Source organism: Heterodontus francisci, chromosome 24 (genome assembly GCF_036365525.1).
Source record: "Heterodontus francisci isolate sHetFra1 chromosome 24, sHetFra1.hap1, whole genome shotgun sequence".
Taxonomy (NCBI): Eukaryota; Metazoa; Chordata; class Chondrichthyes; order Heterodontiformes; family Heterodontidae; genus Heterodontus; species Heterodontus francisci.
In genome coordinates, this window is record NC_090394.1 from 78,698,145 (window position 1) to 78,720,720 (window position 22,576).

General features: G+C 50.8%; 1 protein-coding gene across 5 annotated transcripts in view; it reads left to right on the forward strand.

Moving 5' to 3' along the window:
* anks3 (ankyrin repeat and sterile alpha motif domain containing 3) overlaps positions 1-21,621 on the forward strand; it is a 104,962-nt gene extending 83,341 nt beyond the window's left edge. For 4 of the 5 annotated variants that reach the window (XM_068056735.1, XM_068056736.1, XM_068056737.1 and 1 more), the window contains 7 exons: positions 7,613-7,737; positions 7,948-8,089; positions 8,509-8,681; positions 12,688-12,782; positions 19,846-19,932; positions 20,462-20,558; positions 20,860-21,621. In XM_068056735.1, coding sequence (XP_067912836.1) covers positions 7,613-7,737; positions 7,948-8,089; positions 8,509-8,681; positions 12,688-12,782; positions 19,846-19,932; positions 20,462-20,553 — 714 coding nt within the window. In that variant the 3' untranslated portion in view covers positions 20,554-20,558; positions 20,860-21,621. Of the gene's footprint in view, positions 1-7,612; positions 7,738-7,947; positions 8,090-8,508; positions 8,682-12,687; positions 12,783-19,845; positions 19,933-20,461; positions 20,559-20,859 lie in introns of those variants that run through there. The other variant, XR_010977427.1, reaches the window with a different exon arrangement.
* Positions 21,622-22,576: the final 955 nt, after the last annotated feature.

Below are 22,576 nucleotides of genomic sequence, written 5' to 3' on the forward strand. Positions count from 1 at the left end.
CTGGGATACTGTTACTCTCTTAGACACTGGGAAACTTACTCTCACACACACTGGGATACTGTTACTCTCACACATACTGGGAAACTGTTAATCTCACAGACACTGGGATACTGTTACTCGCACAGACACTGGGATAGTGTTACTCTCACACACACACACACTGGGATACTGTTACTCTCACACATACTCACTGAAATACTGTTAATCTCACAGACACTGGGATACTGTTACTCTCACAGTGGGATACTGTTACTCTCACACACACACACTGGGAGACTGTTACTCTCTCAGACACTGGGATACTGTTACTCTCTCACATACTCACTGGGAAACTGTTAATCTCACAGACACTGGGATACTGTTAATCTCACAGACACTGGGATACTGTTACTCTCACAGAAACTGGGATAGTGTTACTCTCACATTCACTGGGATAGTGTTACTCTCACACACACACACTGGGATACTGTTACTCTCACACATACTCACTGAAATACTGTTAATCTCACAGACACTGGGATACTGTTACTCTCTCAGACACTGGGATACTGTTACTCTCACACACACACGCTGGCATACTGTTACTCTCACACATACTCACTGGGAAACTGTTAATCTCACAGACACTGGGATACTGTTACTATCACAGACACTGGGATACTGTTACTCTCACAGACACTGGGATACTGTTACTCTCACACACACACACTGGGATACTGTTAATCTCACAGACACTGGGATAGTGTTACTGTCTCGCACGCACACTGGGATACTGTTAATCTCACAGACACTTGGATACTGTTACTCTCACAGACACTAGAATACTGTTAATCTCACAGACACTGGGATACTGTTCCTCTCACAGACCCTGGGATAGTGTTACTCACACACACACACTGGGATACTGTTTCTCTCACAGACACTGGGATACTGTTACTCTCACACACACACACTGGGATACTGTTACTCTCACACATACTCACTGGGATACTGTTAATCTCACAGACACTGGGATACTGTTACTATCACAGACACTGGGATACTGTTAATCTCACAGACACTGGGATACTGTTACTCTCACACACACACACTGGGATACTGTTACTCTCACACATACTCACTGGGATACTGTTAATCTCACAGACAGTGGGATACTGTTACTCTCACAGATCCTGGGATAGTGTTACTCACACACACACACTGGGATTCTGTTTCTCTCACAGACACTGGGATGGTGTTACTCACACACACACACACTGGGCTACTGTTACTCTCACTGACACTGGGATACTGTTACTCTCACAGACACTGGGATAGTGTTACTCTCACACACACACACACTGGGATACAGTTACTCTCACGCATACTGGGATACAGTTACTCTCACAGACACTGGGATACTGTTACTCTCACAGACACTAGGATACTGTTACTCTCAGACACTGGTACACTGTTACTCACACACATACACACTGGGATCCTGTTACTCTTACACACACACACTGGGATACTGTCACTCTCACAGTTACTGGGATACTGTTACTCTCACAGACACTGGGATACTGTTACTCTCACACATACACTGGGGTACTTTCACAAACAATGGGATACTGTTACTCTCACACGCACACACTCGGATACTGTTAGTCTCTCACACAGACACGGGATACTGTTACCCTCTCAGAAACTGGGATACTGTTATTCTCACACACACACTGGGATGCTGTTACTCTCACAGACACTGGGATAGTGTTACTCTCACAGACACTTGGATACTGTTACTCTCACAGACACTGGGATACTGTTACTCTCACAGACACTGGGATAGTGTTACTCTCAGACACTGGAATACTGTTACTCTCACAGACACTGGGATACTGTTACTCTCACACATACTGGGAAACTGTTCTTCTCACAGACACTGGGATACTGTTACTCTCTCACACATACACTGGGATAGTGTTACTCTCACACACACACACTGGGATACTGTTACTCTCAGTGGGATACTGTTACTCTCACACACACACACTGGGATACTGTTACTCTCTTAGACACTGGGAAACTGTTACTCTCACACATACTGGGAAACTGTTCTTCTCACAGACACTGGGATACTGTTACTCTCTCACACATACACTGGGATAGTGTTACTCTCACACACACACACTGGGATACTGTTACTCTCACACATACTCACTGGGATACAGTTACTCTCACAGCCACTGGGATACTGTTACTCTCACAGACACTGGGATACTGTTACTCTCACATACACTGGGGTACTTTCACAAACACTGGGATACTGTTACTCTCACAGACACTGGGATAGTGTTACTCTCACACACACACACTGGGATACTGTTACTCTCAGTGGGATACTGTTACTCTCACACACACACACTGGGATACTGTTACTCTCTTAGACACTGGGAAACTGTTACTCTCACAGACACTGGGATACTGTTATTCTCACACATACTGGGAAACTGTTAATCTCACAGACACTGGGATACTGTTACTCGCACAGACACTGGGATACTGTTACTCTCACAGACACTGGGATAGTGTTACTCTCACACACACACACTGGGATACTGTTAATCTCACAGACAGTGGGATACTGTTACTCTCACACACACACACTGGGATACTGTTAATCTCACAGACAGTGGGATACTGTTACTCTCACACACACACACTGGGAAACTGTTACTCTCTTAGACACTGGGAAACTGTTACTCTCACAGACACTGGGATATTGTTACTCTCACACATACTGGGAAACTGTTAATCTCACAGACACTGGGATACTGTGACTCGCACAGACACTGGGATAGTGTTACTCTCACACACACACACTGGGATACTGTTACTCTCACACATACTCACTGAAATACTGTTAATCTCACAGACACTGGGATACTGTTACTCTCACAGTGGGATACTGTTACTCTCACACACACACACACTGGGATACTGGTAATCTCACAGACACTGGGATACTGTTACTCTCTCAGACACTGGGATACTGTTACTCTTACACACACACACACTGGGATACTGTCACTCTCACAGTCACTGGGATACTGTTACTCTCACAGACACTGGGATAGTGTTACTCTCACACACACACACTGGGATACTGTTAATCTCACAGACAGTGGGATACTGTTACTCTCACACACACACACTGGGAAACTGTTACTCTCTTAGACACTGGGAAACTGTTACTCTCACAGACACTGGGATATTGTTACTCTCACACATACTGGGAAACTGTTAATCTCACAGACACTGGGATACTGTGACTCGCACAGACACTGGGATAGTGTTACTCTCACACACACACACTGGGATACTGTTACTCTCACACATACTCACTGAAATACTGTTAATCTCACAGACACTGGGATACTGTTATTCTCACAGTGGGATACTGTTACTCTCACACACACACACTGGGATACTGGTAATCTCACAGACACTGGGATACTGTTACTCTCTCAGACACTGGGATACTGTTACTCTCATACACACACACTGGGATACTGTTACTCTTACACACACACACACTGGGATACTGTCACTCACAGTCACTGGGATACTGTTACTCTCACAGACACTGGGATACTGTTACTCTCACACATACACTGGGGTATTTTCACAAACAATGGCATACTGTTACTCTCACACGCACACACGAGGATACTGTTAGTCTCTCACACAGTCACGGGATACTGTTACTCTCTCAGAAACTGGGATACTGTTATTCTCACACACACACTGGGATGCTGTTACTCTCACAGACACTGGGATAGTGTTACTCTCACAGACACTTGGATACTGTTACTCTCACAGACACTGGGAGACTGTTACTCTCACAGACACTGGGATAGTGTTACTCTCAGACGCTGGAATACTGTTACTCTCACAGACACTGGGATACTGTTACTCTCACACATACTGGGAAACTGTTAATCTCACAGACACTGGGATACTGTTACTCTCACAGACACTGGGATACTGTTACTCTCACACATCCACTGGGATAGTGTTACTCTCACACACACACACTGGGATACTGTTACTCTCACACATACTCACTGGGATACAGTTACTCTCACAGACACTGGGATACTGTTACTCTCACAGACACTGGGATACTGTTACTCTCACATACACTGGGGTACTTTCACAAACACTGGGATACTGTTACTCTCACAGACACTGGGACAGTCTTACTCTCACAGACACTGGGATACTGTTACTCTCACACACACACACTGGGATACTGTTAATCTCACAGACACTGGGATACTGTTACTCTCTCAGACACTGGGATACTGTTACTCTCACAGACACTGGGATACTATTACTCTCACACACACACTGGGATACTGTTAATCTCACAGACACTGGGATACTCTTAATCTCACACACACACACACTGGGATACTGTTACTCTCTTAGACACTGGGAAACTTACTCTCACACACACTGGGATACTGTTACTCTCACACATACTGGGAAACTGTTAATCTCACAGACACTGGGATACTGTTACTCGCACAGACACTGGGATAGTGTTACTCTCACACACACACACACTGGGATACTGTTACTCTCACACATACTCACTGAAATACTGTTAATCTCACAGACACTGGGATACTGTTACTCTCACAGTGGGATACTGTTACTCTCACACACACACACTGGGAGACTGTTACTCTCTCAGACACTGGGATACTGTTACTCTCTCACATACTCACTGGGAAACTGTTAATCTCACAGACACTGGGATACTGTTAATCTCACAGACACTGGGATACTGTTACTCTCACAGAAACTGGGATAGTGTTACTCTCACATTCACTGGGATAGTGTTACTCTCACACACACACACTGGGATACTGTTACTCTCACACATACTCACTGAAATACTGTTAATCTCACAGACACTGGGATACTGTTACTCTCTCAGACACTGGGATACTGTTACTCTCACACACACACGCTGGCATACTGTTACTCTCACACATACTCACTGGTAAACTGTTAATCTCACAGACACTGGGATACTGTTAATCTCACAGACACTGGGATACTGTTAATCTCACAGACACTGGGATACTGTTACTCTCACAGACACTGGGATACTGTTAATCTCACAGACACTGGGATACTGTTACTCTCACACACACACACACACACTGGGATACTGTTAATCTCACAGACACTGGGATACTGTTACTCTCACAGACACTGGGATAGTGTTACTCTCAGACACTGGGATACTGTTACTCTCACACACACACACTGGAATACTGTTATTCTCACACATACTGGGATACTGTTAATCTCACAGACACTGGGATGCTGTTACTCTCACAGACACTGGGATACTGTTCCTCTCAGACACTGGGATAGTGTTACTCTCACAGACACTGGGATACTGTTAATCTCACAGACACTGGGATACGGTTACTCTCACAGACACTGGGATACTGTTACTCTCACAGACACTGGGATACTGTTACTCTCACAGACACACATTTGGATACTGTTACTCTCAGACACACACTGGGATACTGTCACTCTCACAGACACTGGGATACTGTTACTCTCACAGACACTGGGATACTGTTACTCTCACAGACACTGGGATACTGTTACTCTCACAGACACTGGGATACTGTCACTCTCACAGTCACTGGGATACTGTTACTCTCACAGACACTGGGATACTGTTACTCTCACACATACACTGGGGTACTTTCACAAACAATGGGATACTGTTACTCTCACACGCACACACTAGGATACTGTTACTCTCTCACAGTCACGGGATACTGTTACTCTCTCAGAGACTGGGATACTGCTATTCTCACACACACACTGGGATACTGTTACTCTCACAGAAGCTGGGACAGTGTTACACGCGCTCACACACACACACACATACACACATTTACTGGGATACTAATACTCTCTCACAGACACTGGGATACTGTTTCTCTCACACAAATACTGGGATACTGTTGTTCTCTCACAGAAGCTGGGACAGTGTTACACTCTCACACAGACACACATACACACATTTACTGGGATACTATTACTCTCACACAAATACTGGGATACTCTTATTCTGTCACAGACACTGGGGGTACCTTTACTCTCTTGGACACTGGGATACTATTACTCTCTCACAGACACACTGGGATACCGTTACACTCACAAAAATACTAGGATACTGATACTGTCCCACAGACACTGAGATATTGTTACTCTCTCACACACACTGGGATACTGTTACACACACACAAATACTGGGATACTGTTACTCTCACAGACACTGGGATACTGTTACTTTCTCTGACACTGGGAGACTGTCACTCTCTCCAGATACTGGGATACTGTTAGTCTCTCTCACTCACCGGGATACTGTTACTCTCTCAGACACTGGGATACTGTTATCTCTCACACACTGGGACACTGTTGCTCTTTCACAGACACTGGGATACTGATACTCGCACACAGACACTGGGATACTGTTATCTCTCACACACTGGGACACTGTTGCTCTTTCACAGACACTGGGATACTGATACTCGCACACAGACACTGGGATACTGTTACTCTCTCACACATTGGGACACTGTTGCACTCTCAGACACTGGGATACTGATACTCGCACACAGACACTGGGATACTGTTATCTCTCACACACTGGGACACTGTTGCTCTTTCACAGACACTGGGATACTGATACTCGCACACAGACACTGGGATACTGTTATCTCTCACACACTGGGACACTGTTGCTCTTTCACAGACACTGGGATACTGATACTCGCACACAGACACTGGGATACTGTTATCTCTCACACACTGGGACACTGTTGCACTCTCAGACACTGGGATACTGATACTCGCACACAGACACTGGCATACTGTTACTCTCTCACAGACACTGGGATACTGTTACTGTCTCACACACTGGGACACTGTTGCTCTCTCACAGACACTGGGATACTGTTACTCTCTCACAGACACTGGGATACTGTTACTGTCTCACACACTGGGACACTGTTGCTCTCTCACAGACACTGGGATACTGTTACTCTCTCACACACTGGGACACTGTTGCTCTCTCACAGACACTGGGATACTGTTACTGTCTCACAGACACTGGGATTCAAATACAGGGATACTGTTACTCTCTCGGACACTGGGGTACTGTTACTCTCTCTCAGATGCTGGGATACTCTTTGAGTTGCTTGTACCAACGGTGATCTTCAAACAGTTTGAGATTGGAGGCTGGGATCTTGCCAGCCTGTGTCACTCAGCAGACCGTCACTCAGTGTGTTTAGCCACTCAGCCATGAGTGCAGCACCTTAACACGCACCCATTGTTCTGTGTCAGGCAGCAGTGATATTTAAAGCACCAATCCACACACTCATACTTGTGAGGATCTGAACCCTGAGCTATTCCCTCTCTGTGGAACAGGCTTGATGGCGTGCTCCTGTTCCTCTGTTCTCTCCATTTGCATCATATCCAATTCCTCAGTGGTATTCTGGAGATTTGTCAATGTTACCTCTGGTTGCAGGATTTGCCGGAGTTTCTGGAACAGATCGGCTGCCTGAAGTATCTCCACATCCTCGAGGAGCAGGACGTGGATTTGCGGATATTCCTCACTCTAACAGAAACTGATCTGAAAGAAGTAGGCATTACGTGAGTAGGCACCACATGAACAGGCAGAGCCGAGGCGTAGGGCACACAAGGTACTGCTGCGGTATAACTGGGAGAGGGGATCTGGGAGGGACTAGTGACGGGGTAGCAGTTGGGGGGATTGGTGGGGGGGTGCCACTGGATTGGAGGGGTGGGGTGAGGTCAGTGATGAAGCTCCAGGGGAAGTGTGGTTTATTGCTGGTGTCTCTGCAGGTTGTTTGGACCTAAAAGGAAGATGACGGCTGCGATCGCCCGCTGGCACAGTAACGCCCTGCCTCTCAATAACACCCTGGAGCAGGTCTACGCTGACCGGCTGGAGACAGAAATGCAGGAAATGGCCATTCAGCTTCATAAGGTGCAGTTTATTTAATTGGACTGAAAACAACTAAATTCTCTCTGTGAGAGATTCATTAACTGAGGTATTGATTTTCCAGGACAGGTACAGCACGGGGTTAGACACAGAGTAAAGCTCCCTCTACACTGTCCCATCAAACACTCCCAGAGCAGATACTGCATGGGATAGATACAGAGTAAAGCTCCCTATACCCTGCCCCAGTATCCAGGGCATGTATGCACTGTGAGTACAGCTGTACTGGGTAGTTCTTCCCAATTGTTCACTGGGCTAGACTGGGTTAAGTATGGGATAGACCCTCACTCTATTCGCCTCTTTCGCTATCTCTTTGAATATATGAAGGCTGCAGCACTGGGTAGCCTGAAGTATTCTAACTCCAGCTTTTGGATCATTTCATTAAAGCTTTGTGCTTCTTTTGTTAGAAGTGTGAGGAAGTGGAGTTACTGAAGGGACGAGTGTCGCAGGAGCAGGAGCTGCGGGCTGTGGTAGAAGGTGTTTTAATGGAGGATAAATTGGCCTGGAACCAACAACAAAAACAGATTGAAGAGACACAGAGGGTCTGTCGAGAGGCAACGGTCATCCTTGAGCAAATCAAGTGAGTCAGTACGATTAGTCACCAAGGATATAGAATTACTAACTGAGTGACTGTGTAACAGACTGCGTGTGTAACAGAGTGACTATGTAATGGTCTGCATATGTAAAAGAGTGACTGTGTAACAGGCAGCGCGTGTAACAGAGTGACTGTATAACAGGCCGCACATGTAACAAAATGACTGTAACGGGCTGCATATGTAACAGAGTGACTGTGTAATGGGCTACGCATGTAACAGAGTGACTGTGTAACGTGATGCGTGTGTAACAGAGTGACTGTGTAACAGGCTGCTTGTGTAACGGAGTGATTGTGTAACGGGTTGCATGTGTAACAGAGTGACTGTGTAACAGGCTGCGTGTGTAACAGTGACTGTACAATGGGCTGCGTGTGTAACAGAATGACTGTGTAATGGTCCAAATGAGTAACAGTGACTGTAACGGGTTGCGTATGTAATAGAGTGACTGTGTAATGGGTTCTGTGTGTAACAGAGTGACTGTGTAATGGGCTGCGTGTTTAACAGAGTGACTGTGTAATGGGCTGCATGTGTAACAGAGTGACTGTGTAACGGTCTGCATGTGTAACAGTGACTAACGGGTTGAGTGTGTAACAGAGTGACTGTATAACAGGCTGTGTGTGTAATATTGAATCATAGAATGGTTACAGCACAGAAGGAGGCCATTCAGCCTGTTGTGCCTGTGCTGGCTTTCTGCAAGGGCGGCACAATGGCGCAGTGGTTAGCACCGCAGCCTCCCAGCTCCAGCGACCCGGATACAATTCTGGGTACTGCCTGTGCGGAGTTTTCAAGTTCTCCCTGTGACCGCGTGGGTTTCCTCCTGGTGCTCCGGTTTCCTCCCACAGCCAAAGACTTGCAGGTTGATAGGTAAATTGGCCTTTATAAATTGCCCGTAGTGTAGGTAGGTGGTCGGAGAATTGAGGGAAGGTGGGGATGTGGTAGGGAATATGGGATTAATGTAGGATTCGTATAAATGGGTGGTTGTTGGTCGGCACAGACTTGGTGGGCTGAAGGGCCTGTTTCAGTGCTGTATCTCTCTATAATCTCATCCCACATTTCCGTAGTCCTGCAAATGTTTTTTCTTCAGACAATTATCCAGTTCTGTTTTGAAAGCTATGATTGAATCTGCCTCCATCGCACTCTCTGGCAGTGCATTCCCAATCCTAACCACTCACTGTGTAAAATAGTTCTTCCTCATGTTGCCTCTGATTCTTTTGTCAATCACATTAAAACTCTGTCCTCTGGTTCTTGATCCTCCTCCAATGGGAACAGTTTTCTCTCTACATACTCTGTCCAGACTCCACATGATTTTGAACACCTCTATCAAATCTCCTCGTAACCTTCTCGAGGGAAAACAGCCCAGCTTCTCCAATCTGTCCACGTAACTGAAGTCTCTCATCCCCGAAACTGTACCCATAGATCTTTTCTCTTCCTCTCGAAAGTCTTCACATCCTGCCTAAACTGTGGTGCCCAAAAATGGACACAATAGTCCAGTTGAGGCCAAAGCAGTGTTTTATAAACATTCACCATTAACTTCCTTGCTTTTGTATTCTAGGCCTCTATTCATAAAGCCCAGGATCCCATCGGCCGTATTCACAACAACAACAACTTGTATTTATATAGCACCTTTATCATGATAAAACATCCAAAGGCGCTTCACAGGAGTGTTATAAAACAAAATATGACGCCGAACCACATAAGGAGCTATTAGGTCAGATGGTCAAAAGGTTGGCTAAAGAGATAGGCTTTAAGAAGTGCCTTAAAGGAGGAAAACGAGGTGGAGAGACGAGAGCTGCAGGGAGGGAATTTCAAAGTTTGGGGCCTAGGCAAATGATGGCGCGGCCACCAATGATGTTTATGTTTAGAGATACAGCACTGAAACAGGCCCTTCGGCCCACCATCAACCACCCATTTATACTAATCCTACACTAATCCCATATTCCTACCACATCCCCACCTGTCCCTATATTTCCCTACCACCTACCTATACTAGGGGCAATTTATAATGGCCAATTTACCTACCAACCTGCAAGTCTTTTGGCTTGTGGGAGGAAACCGGAGCACCCGGAGGAAACCCACGCAGACACAGGGAGAACTTGCAAACTCCACACAGGCAGTACCCAGAATTGAACCCGGGTCGCTGGAGCTGTGAGGCTGCAGTGCTAACCACTGCGCCACTGTGCCGATTAAAATTGGGGCTGCTCAAGAGGTCAGAGTTAGAGGAACACAGATATCGTGGAGATATGAGAGGCTGGAGCAGATCACAGAGATAGGGAGGGGCGAGGCCATGGAGGGATTTGAAAACAAAAATGAGAATTTTAAAATCAAGGCATTGCTTGACCAGGAGACAATGCGAGCTCAGGCGTGATGGGTGAACGGGACTTGGTGCGAATTAAGACACGGGCAACCGAGTTTTGGATGGAGGGTAGAATACAGGAGACCAGCCAGAACTGTGTTGGAATAGTCATCTAGAGGTAACAAAGGTCTGAATATGGGTTTTAGCAGCAGATGAACTGAGTCAGGCGATGTTACAGAGGTGGAAATAGGTGGTCTTAGTGAAGGTGCGAATATGAGATCGGAAGCTCATCTCGGGGTCAAATGTAACACCAAGGTTGCGAACAGACTGGCTTAATCTCAGACTGTTACCAGGGAGAGGGATGGAGTCCGTGGCTGTGGAACAGAATTTGGAGCGGGGACGGAAAACAATGGCTTCAGTCTCCCGATATTTAACTGGAGGAAATTTCTGCTCATCCATTACTGGATGTCGGATAAGCAGCCTGATAATTTTGCAACAGTGGAGGAGTCGAGAGCAGTGGTGATGAGGTAGAGCTGAGCATCGTCAACATACATGTGAAGACTAATGCTGTGTTTTCAGATGATGTCCCTGAGGGGCAGCATGTAGATAAGAAATAGGAGGGCGCCAAGGATAGATCTTTGGGAACACCAGAGGTAACTGTGCAGGAGCAGGAAGAGAAGATATTGCAAGTGATTCTCTGAACATAACATAACAAATAGGAGCAGGAGTAGACCTTTTGGCCGTTCGAGCCTGCTCTGCCATTCAATAAGATCATGGCTGATCTGATTGTGGCCTTAACGCCACTTGCCCGCCGGCACCCCCCCACCACCACCCACCCCCTTGGCCCACTTGTACGTCAGAGGCTGGAAATTCTGTGGCGAGTAACTCACCTCCTGACTCCCCAAAGCCTGTCTACCATCGACGAGGCACAAGTCAGGAGTGTGATGGAATACTCTGCACTTGCCTGGATGGGTGCAGTTCCAACAACACTCAAGAAGCTCGACACCATCCAGGACAAAGCAGCCCGCTTGATTGGCACCCCATCCACAAACATTCACTCCCTCCGCCACCAACGCACAGTGGTAGCAGTGTATATCATCTACAAGATGCACTGCAGTAACTCACCAAGACTCCTTTAACAGCACCTTCCAAACCCATGACCTCTACCACCTAGAAGGACAAGGGCAGCAGATGCATGGGAACACCACCACCTGCAGGTAACAGAGTAACTGTGACGGGCTGTGTGTGTGTAACAGAGTGACTGTGACGGGCTGTGTGTGTGTAACAGAGTGACTGCATAATAGACTACACGTGAAACAGAGTGACTGCGTAATGGACTGCGTGTGTAACAGAGTAACTGTGACGGGTTGTGTGTGTGTAACAGAGTGACTGTGACGGGCTGTGTGTGTGTAACAGAGTGACTGCATAATAGACTACACGTGAAACAGAGTGACTGCGTAATGGACTGCGTGTGTAACAGAGTAACTGTGACGGGCTGCGTGTGTAACAGTCTGGTTATTACTCAGGCCTGCTGGGTGCAGACAGGAGAGGCTAAGCCTTAGTATCCTTGGACTGCAGCAGGGTGGTGTGGGGCAGCATGGAGACTGTGTGCTGGTTTTGGTGTCACGTGATATGGGCTGAGGTCCTCGTGACTTTCCAGCTGGGGAAAGTGCTTCTCAACACTTTAACCTCTTTGCCAGAGCTTGCCAGTCTGAACTATCAGCCCAATTCAAAGATGGCAATGGACAGAGGAGGAAAGCAGAGGTCAGGAAGCAGCTACGAAACACACAGGAAGGTGAGTGATGTCTTCATCAGGGTCTGCATTTGTGACCCCAGTTATCACATTAGCAGCCTCCATGTGTGCCGCTTACTTCCTGCCCTATCACAGCAACTAACTCTACAGTCCCAGTGGAGCAGACAAACAGGTGCTGACTCCTTGGGGAGTCACATTCGCTGTCACATTCATGTGTAAACACACACACACTGAATGACACCAGAAGGTGCCATTATAGCTCAATCCCATTTTCTCACTCGAGAGCATTGAGCCGGAGCTGGTTATATCTCCCACCACATTCGCATCAGGAACCCGAGCTAGTTATATCTCCCACCACACTCCCTACCGCCCACACAAAACCCAAGGGACACTGAGGACAATTTTAACAACACTGCCTCCACCCACAACGCCTGGGCAGCCCTGAATGAGTGATGTCACCAGTGGTTTTTGAAAGATTCTGAATACCCCCTTGGTCTTCTCTTTCAATCATTCAGCTTCTCAGTTTGGAGGGGCAGAAGAAAAGGGGCTCAAAATAATCACCTTGTTGATAGCAGTTACCCCCCCGCCGCCCAAACCAAGTCAAGAGGTTGTGGCTTCAAGCCCCACTCTGAAATTAACTGCAAATCCAGGCAGACACTCCAGGCACTGAGAGAGAGCGCTGCACTGTCGGAGGGTCCGTACTGAGGGAGCACTGCACTGTCGGAGGGTCAGTACTGAGGGAGTGCTGCACTGTCGGAGGGTCCGTACTGAGGGAGTGCTGCACTGTCGGAGGGTCAGTGCCGAGGGAGTGCTGCACTGTCGGAGGGTCCGTACTGAGGGAGCACTGCACTGTCGGAGGGTCAGTACTGAGGGAGTGCTGCACTGTCGGAGGGTCCGTACTGAGGGAGCACTGCACTGTCGGAGGGTCCGTACTGAGGGAGTGCCACACTGTCGGAGGGTTAGTGCCGAGGGAGTGCTGCACTGTCGGAGGGTCTGTACTGAGGGAGTGCTGCACTGTTGAAGGGTCAGTACTGAGGGAGTGCTGCACTGTCGGAGGGTCCGTACTGAGGGAGCACTGCACTGTCGGAGCATCCATACTGAGGGAGTGCTGCACTGTCAGAGGGTCCGTACTGAGGGAACGCAGCACTGTTGGTAGGTCAGTACAGAGGGAGTGCTGCGCTGTCGGAGGGTCAGTAGTGAGGGCGTGCTGCACTGTCGGAAGGTCAGTACTGAGGGAGCGCAGCACTGTTGGTAGGTCAGTACAGAGGGAGTGCTGCGCTGTCGGAGGGTCAGTACTGAGGGAGTGCTGCACTGTCGGAGGGTCAGTACGGAGGCAGTGCTGCACTGTTGGAGGGTCAGTAGTGAGGGAGTGCCGCCCTGTTGGGGGGTCAGTACTGAGAGAGCGCTGCACTGTCGGGGGGTTAGTACTGAGAGAGCGCTGCACTGTCAGAGGGTCAGTACTGTGGGAGTGCCGCACTGTTGGAGGGTCAATATTGTGGGAGCGCCGCACTGTCGGAGGGTAGCACTGAGTGAGTGCTGCACTGTTGGAGGGTCAGTACTGAGGGAGTGCTGCACTGTCGGAGGGTCAGTACCGAGGGAGTGCTGCACTGTCGGAGGGTCAGTACCGAGGGAGTGCTGCACTGTTGGAGGGTCTGTACTGAGGGAGTGCTGCACTGTCGGAGGGTCAGTACTGAGGCAGTGCTGCACTGTCGGAGGGTCAGTACCGAGGGAGTGCTGCACTGTTGGAGGGTCAGTACTGAGGGAGCACTGCAGTGTCGGAGGGTCAGTACTGAGGGAGTGCCGCACTGCTGGAGGGTCAATACTGTGGGAGTGTTGCACTGTCTGAGGGTCAGTACTGAGGGAGTGCCGCACTGACGGAGGGTCAGTACTGAGGAGCGCCGCACTGACGGAGGGTCAGTACTGAGGCAGTGCTGCACTGTTGGAGGGTCAGTACTGAGGGAGTGCTGCACTGTCGGAGGGTCAGTACCGAGGGAGTGCTGCACTGTTGGAGGGTCAGTACTAAGGGAGTGCTGCACTGTCGGAGGGTCAGTACTGAGGGAGCACTGCAGTGTCGGAGGGTCAGTACTGAGTGAGTGCTGCACTGTTGGAGGGTCAATACTGAGGGAGCGCTGCACTGTCAGAGGGTCAGTACTGAGGGAGTGCCGCACTGACGGAGGGTCAGTACTGAGGGCGTGCTGCACTGACGGAGGGTCAGTACTGAGGAGCGCCGCACTGACGGAGGGTCAGTACATAGGGAGCGCCGCTCTGTCGGAGGGTCAGTACTGAGGGAGTGCTGCACTGTTGGAGGGTCAGTACTGAGGGAGTGCTGCACTGTGGGAGGGTCAGTACTGAGGGAGTGCTGCACTGTCGGAGGGTCAGTACCGAGGGAGTGCTGCACTGTTGGAGGGTCAGTACTGAGGGAGCACAGCAGTGTCGGAGGGTCAGTACTGAGTGAGTGCTGCACTGTTGGAGGGTCAATACTGAGGGAGCGCTGCACTGTCAGAGGGTCAGTACTGAGGGAGTGCCGCACTGCTGGAGGGTCAATACTGTGGGAGTGTCACACTGTCGGAGGGTAAGTACTGACGGATTGCTGCACTGTTGGAGGGTCAGCACTGAGGGAGCGCTGCACTGTCGGAGGGTCAGTACTGCGGGAGCGCCGCACTGCTGGAGGGTCAATACTGTGGGAGCGCCGCACTGTCGGAGGGTCAGTACTGAGGGAGCGCCGCACTGTCGGAGGGTCAGTACTGAGGGAGCGCTGCACTGTTGGAGGGTCAATACTGTGGGAGCGCCGCACTCACGGAGGGTCAATACTGTGGGAGCGCCGCACTGACGGAGGGTAAGTACTGAGGGAGTGCTGCACTGTTGGAGGGTCAGTACTGAGGGAGCGCCGCACTGTCGGAGGGTCAGTACTGTGGGAGCGCCGCACTGACAGATTGTCAGTACTGAGGGAGCGCCGCACTGACGGAGGGTCAGTACTGAGGGAGTGCTGTACTGTCGGAGGGTTAGTAGTGAGGGAGTGCTGCACTGTCGGAGGGTCAGTACTGAGGGAGCACTGCCCTGTTAGAAGGTTAGTACTGAGGGAGTGCTGCACTGTCGGAGGGTCCGTACTGAGGTAGTGCTGCAATGTTGGAAGATCAGTAATGAGAGAGAGCTGCACTGTCGGAACGTAAGTACTGAGGGACCCGGCACTGTCGGAGGGTCAGTACTGAGGGCGTGCCGCAATGCCGGAAGGTCAGTATTGAGGGAGTGCTGCACTGTCGGAGGGTCAGTACTGAGGGAGTGCTGCACTGTCGGAGGGTCAGTACCGAGGGAGTGCTGCACTGTTGGAGGGTCAGTACTGAGGGAGTGCTGCACTGTTGGAGGGTCAGTACTGAGGGAGCACTGCAGTGTCGGAGGGTCAGTACTGAGTGAGTGCCGCACTGCTGGAGGGTCAATACTGTGGGAGTGTCGCACTGTCGGAGGGTCAGTACTGAGGGAGTGCCGCACTGACGGAGGGTCAGTACTGAGGGCGTGCTGCACTGACGGAAGGTCAGTACTGAGGAGCGCCGCACTGACGGAGGGTCAGTACTGAGGGAGTGCTGCACTGTTGGAGGGTCAGTACTGAGGGAGTGCTGCACTGTGGGAGGGTCAGTACTGAGGGAGTGCTGCACTGTCGGAGGGTCAGTACCGAGGGAGTGCTGCACTGTTGGAGGGTCAGTACTGAGGGAGTGCTGCACTGTCGGAGGGTCAGTACTGAGGCAGTGCTGCACTGTCGGAGGGTCAGTACCGAGGGAGTGCTGCACTGTTGGAGGGTCAGTACTGAGGGAGCACTGCAGTGTCGGAGGGTCAGTACTGAGGGAGTGCCGCACTGCTGGAGGGTCAATACTGTGGGAGTGTCGCACTGTCTGAGGGTCAGTACTGAGGCAGTGCTGCACTGTTGGAGGGTCAGTACTGAGGGAGTGCTGCACTGTCGGAGGGTCAGTACCGAGGGAGTGCTGCACTGTTGGAGGGTCAGTACTAAGGGAGTGCTGCACTGTCGGAGGGTCAGTACTGAGGGAGCACTGCAGTGTCGGAGGGTCAGTACTGAGTGAGTGCTGCACTGTTGGTGGGTCAATACTGAGGGAGCGCTGCTCTGTCAGAGGGTCAGTACTGAGGGAGTGCCGCACTGACGGAGGGTCAGTACTGAGGGCGTGCTGCACTGACGGAGGGTCAGTACTGAGGAGCGCCGCACTGATGGAGGGTCAGTACATAGGGAGCGCCGCTCAGTCGGAGGGTCAGTACTGAGGGAGTGCTGCACTGTTGGAGGGTCAGTACTGAGGGAGTGCTGCACTGTCGGAGGGTCAGTACCGAGGGAGTGCTGCACTGTTGGAGGGTCAGTACTGAGGGAGTGCTGCACTGTCGGAGGGTCAGTAGTGAGGGAGTGCTGCACTGTCGGAGGGTAAGTACTGAGGGAGTGCTGCACTGTTGGTGTGTCAGTACTGAGGGAGTGCTGCACTGTTGGAGGGTCAGTACTGAGGGAGCACTGCAGTGTCGGAGGGTCAGTGCTGAGTGAGTGCTGCACTGTCGGAGGGTCAATACTGAGGGAACGCTGCACTGTCAGAGGGTCAGTACTGAGGGAGTGCTGCACTGCTGGAGGGTCAATACTGTGGGAGTGTCGCACTGTCGGAGTGTAAGTACTGACGGATTGCTGCACTCTTGGAGGGTCAGCACTGAGGGAGCGCTGCACTGTCGGAGGGTCAGTACTGAGGGAGCGCAGCACTGCTGGAGGGTCAATACTGTGGGAGCGCCGCACTGTCGGAGGGTCAGTACTGAGGGAGCGCCGCACTGTCGGAGGGTCAGTACTGTGGGAGTGCCGCACTGTTGGAGGGTCAATATTGTGGGAGCGCCGCACTGTCGGAGGGTAGCACTGAGGGAGCGCCGCACTGTCGGAGGGTAAGTACTGAGGGAGTGCTGCACTGTCGGAGGGTCAGTACTGAGGGAGTGCTGCACTGTCGGAGGGTAAGTACTGAGGGGGCGCTGCACTGTCAGAGGGTCAGTACTGTGGGAGTGCCGCATTGTTGGATGGTCACTATTGTGGGAGCACCGCACTGACGGAGGGTCAGTAATGAGGGAGTGCTGCACTGTCGGAGGGTTAGTAGTGAGGGAGTGCTGCACTGTCGGAGGGTCAGTACTGAGGGAGCACTGCCCTGTTAGAAGGTTAGTACTGAGGGAGTGCTGCACTGTCGGAGGGTCAGTACTGAGGGAGTGCTGCGCTGTCGGAGGGTCAGTACTGAGTGAGTGCCGCAATGTCGGAAGGTCAGAACTGAGGGAGTGCTGCACTGTCAGAGGGTCCGTACTGAGGTAGTGCTGCAATGTTGGAAGATCAGTAATGAGAGAGAGCTGCACTGTCGGAACGTAAGTACTGAGGGACCCGGCACTGTCGGAGGGTCAGTACTGAGGGCGTGCCGCAATGCCGGAAGGTCAGTATTGAGGGAGTGCTGCACTGTTGGAGGGTCAGTACTGAGGGAGTGCTGCACTGTCGGAGGGTCAGTACCGAGGGAGTGCTGCACTGTTGGAGGGTCAGTACTGAGGGAGTGCTGCACTGTTGGAGGGTCAGTACTGAGGGAGCACTGCAGTGTCGGAGGGTCAGTACTGAGTGAGTGCTGCACTGTTGGAGGGTCAATACTGAGGGAGCGCTGCACTGTCAGAGGGTCAGTACTGAGGGAGTGCCGCACTGCTGGAGGGTCAATACTGTGGGAGTGTCGCACTGTCGGAGGGTCAGTACTGAGGGAGTGCCGCACTGACGGAGGGTCAGTACTGAGGGCGTGCTGCACTGACGGAAGGTCAGTACTGAGGAGCGCCGCACTGACGGAGGGTCAGTACTGAGGGAGTGCTGCACTGTTGGAGGGTCAGTACTGAGGGAGTGCTGCACTGTGGGAGGGTCAGTACTGAGGGAGTGCTGCACTGTCGGAGGGTCAGTACCGAGGGAGTGCTGCACTGTTGGAGGGTCAGTACTGAGGGAGTGCTGCACTGTCGGAGGGTCAGTACTGAGGCAGTGCTGCACTGTCGGAGGGTCAGTACCGATGGAGTGCTGCACTGTTGGAGGGTCAGTACTGAGGGAGCACTGCAGTGTCGGAGGGTCAGTACTGAGGGAGTGCCGCACTGCTGGAGGGTCAATACTGTGGGAGTGTCGCACTGTCTGAGGGTCAGTACTGAGGGAGTGCCGCACTGACGGAGGGTCAGTACTGAGGGCGTGCTGCACTGACAGAGGGTCAGTACTGAGGAGCGCCGCACTGACGGAGGGTCAGTACTGAGGCAGTGCTGCACTGTTGGAGGGTCAGTACTGAGGGAGTGCTGCACTGTCGGAGGGTCAGTACCGAGGGAGTGCTGCACTGTTGGAGGGTCAGTACTAAGGGAGTGCTGCACTGTCGGAGGGTCAGTACTGAGGGAGCACTGCAGTGTCGGAGGGTCAGTACTGAGTGAGTGCTGCACTGTTGGAGGGTCAATACTGAGGGAGCGCTGCACTGTCAGAGGGTCAGTACTGAGGGAGTGCCGCACTGACGGAGGGTCAGTACTGAGGGCGTGCTGCACTGACGGAGGGTCAGTACTGAGGAGCGCCGCACTGACGGAGGGTCAGTACATAGGGAGCGCCGCTCCGTCGGAGGGTCAGTACTGAGGGAGTGCTGCACTGTTGGAGGGTCAGTACTGAGGGAGTGCTGCACTGTGGGAGGGTCAGTACTGAGGGAGTGCTGCACTGTCGGAGGGTCAGTACCGAGGGAGTGCTGCACTGTTGGAGGGTCAGTACTGAGGGAGTGCTGCACTGTCGGAGGGTCAGTACTGAGGGAGCGCCGCACTGTCGGAGGGTCAGTACTGTGGGAGCGCCGCACTGACAGATTGTCAGTACTGAGGGAGCGCCGCACTGACGGAGGGTCAGTACTGAGGGAGTGCTGTACTGTCAGAGGGTCAGTATTGAGGGAGCGCTGCACTGACGGAGGTCAGTACTGAGTGCTCAAGATATTAGTTGCCTGATCGGTGTTCAGGTGCTGATGTTGAAGATCCCAGGTTACACAGTTGGTTATTGATGTATTCGATGACCTGTGATCAGGCTGTTGAATTTGCTGAGCTTGGTTCTTTTCTTTCTTTCCAGAAGTCCTTGCTAACTGGAAATCTGTTCTCGGATCCCTGAGCATATCCGAACTGAGCGCAACTCTTAAAGAATGTACAGGAGAAATGGGTGAGCGAATTGATGGGGTAATCTGCAGCTGTGTATATTGTAGCTTGCTTCATACAAACTGTATGGCAGTATGTGGCAGAGCATTGAGTCACCTTCGCTGTCGGAAAACAAGTAATTGCCCATTGATAGAAACTGCCTCACTCTTCAAACAGATGTGCAGCAAACACTGAGTTCCTACATTACCAGCCACTCCACCCTTTGCTGGGTATTGGAGTTACCTATCTATCTACCTCCTCAGCTGTGTGGTCAAAGCAACTGAGCCAATGGCTCAGGTGCTTCTCATATATGTAGCAGGAATGGCTGCAGGCCAGGTGTAAAATATGTCAAACATCCAAAAGGCATGTAGTCACTCAGTGACTTGACCCCGTCGTGTGGGCTGGCCCCCAACTAGGAGTTACCCTGACTGGGAGTATTCCCCTCCCACCGACCGGGATTGACCCCCCACCCTTGACTGGCAGTGACCTCAACCCACCCCCGCCCTGACTGGGTTTCGGCTGATGCTGTACTTACTGTGAGTTTCTGTTTCTAGGGACAATTGTACGAACAGTTGAACAGAATCTGGAAAACTTGCTGAATTCAGACAAATGTAGGCCGGAGTGGGGACAGAATACTGACATCTGACACTGGTAGGTGAAACTCGCACTGAAGTACCTATCGCAGCACTGGCATTGCCCTCGCTGTACAGCAGCTGTTCCAGTATGTGACCCTCCCCTCTCTCAGGCTGTGCTCTGTCTGTGCTGTTCAGGCCCTCCCCTCTCTCAGGCTCCACTGGCGTTGCTGGGATGTGCTGAGTGAGGTGAGGTCAATAACACATGAACCTGTCCTGTCTGGGGATAAATTCCAATGTTCAGGCTGCACCCTGTCCTTCTTTAATGTGTTTTGCTGGTTTTTGTTGCTTATCCTTTTCCGTCTTTCTTCCCTCCTCAGGTCCGACACTGTCAGAGGTCTGAGGGATTCATGGAATCCAGTATTAGCTGACTGGACTGGACGGAGGGTGAAAGTGCCACCCTGAAAAAAGCAGCCTTTCTCGCTAGTTTCTAAGCCGTAGGCCTCTGCAAGACCCAGGCCGAGCTCAGGGATGAAGAGTAGGAAAGACAAACAGCTCAGCCCTGGCCAGGCCCTGGGGACGTGCAGGACTCGAAGCAGCTCCTGTGATGCAGCGATGAGATGGGGAGATATTTGGGCTCAGCACCAACAGGCAGGCCATTGCCTTCGTGATGTTATGTGCCTCTCTGGTTGATGGGCCCCTGGGGTCGATGCATGTTTGGCCATTTTGTTACTCTGGCAGTGGCTCATTTCACCAGTAACTCCCTTCAACATCTATCCAGCTGAACAAGTGGATTCTGATCCTCTAAAAACTGATTCGCCCAGCTCTAGGGCAGTCAGTACAGACGCATGTCCTTTCCCCACAGCCCCAGAAAGGTTTTAACTGTGACAAGGAGTATTTTAGTCAGAAGCTGGAGTGGTGATGTGGGAGCGTATGTGAGGGGATATATGCTGGAAACTCAAACCATCCAGCCAACAGAGATCATCAATGTGAAACCCTTGTTCACTGGTCTGCAGCAGAACTGGGAAGCTATAATTTAACACTCTACAGAGACCAATGCCTGAATGTGAACTGTGACCTTATAGCGAGCAGGACCTGTATTATGCAGAGAACATTGAATAAACCGGAGGTTCTGTGTGACACCTGAGATGGGATGAGGAAATAATCACAGAATGTTGGTGTGCTTCCACTCACTGCATTAACTACAACATACACAACTCCCAACAGATCACACTAGTTCCAACAGATCACACCAACTTCAACAGACTCAAACCAACACCAACAGATCACAACAACTCCAACAGACTAGCAGCAACTCCAACAGGATCGCACCAGTTCCAACAGATCACACCAGCTCCAATACACTCACACTGACTCCAACAGACTCACACCAACTGCTTGTTCCTTGCGTTCATTTGAAGTTTCCTGTGTGTGAGAGACTTAAGTGTTTGGGGTTTATACCCTGTGTGTGGGAGACTGAGTGTGTGGGGTTTATACTGTATGTGGGAGACTGAGTGTGTGGGGTATATACCCAGTGTGTGGGAGACTGTGAGGTTTTATACCCTGTGTGTGGGAGACTGAGTGTGTGGGGTTTACTCCCTGTGTGTGGGAGACTGAATGTGTGGGGTTTATACCCTGTGTGGGAGCGACTGAGTGTGTGGGGTTTATCCTGTATGTGGGAGACAGAGTGTGTGGGGTTTATATCCTGTGTGTGGGAGACTGAGTGTGTGGGGTTTATACCCTGTGTGTGAGCGACTGAGTGTGTGGGGATTATACTATGTGTGGGAGACTGAGTGTGTGGGGTTTATACCCTGTGTGTGGGAGACTGAGTGTATGGGGTTTATACCCTGTGTGTGAGCGACTGAGTGTGTGGGGATTATACTGTGTGTGGGAGACTGTGTGTGGGGTTTATACCCTGTGTGGGAGAGACTGAGTGTATGGGGTTTATACCCTGTGTGTGAACGACTGAGTGTGTGGGGATTATACTGTGTGGGAGAGACTGAGTGTGTGGGGTTTATACCCTGTGTGTGGGAGAGACTGAGTGTGTGGGGTTTATACCCTGTGTGTGGGAGACTGAGTGTGTGGGGTTTATACCCT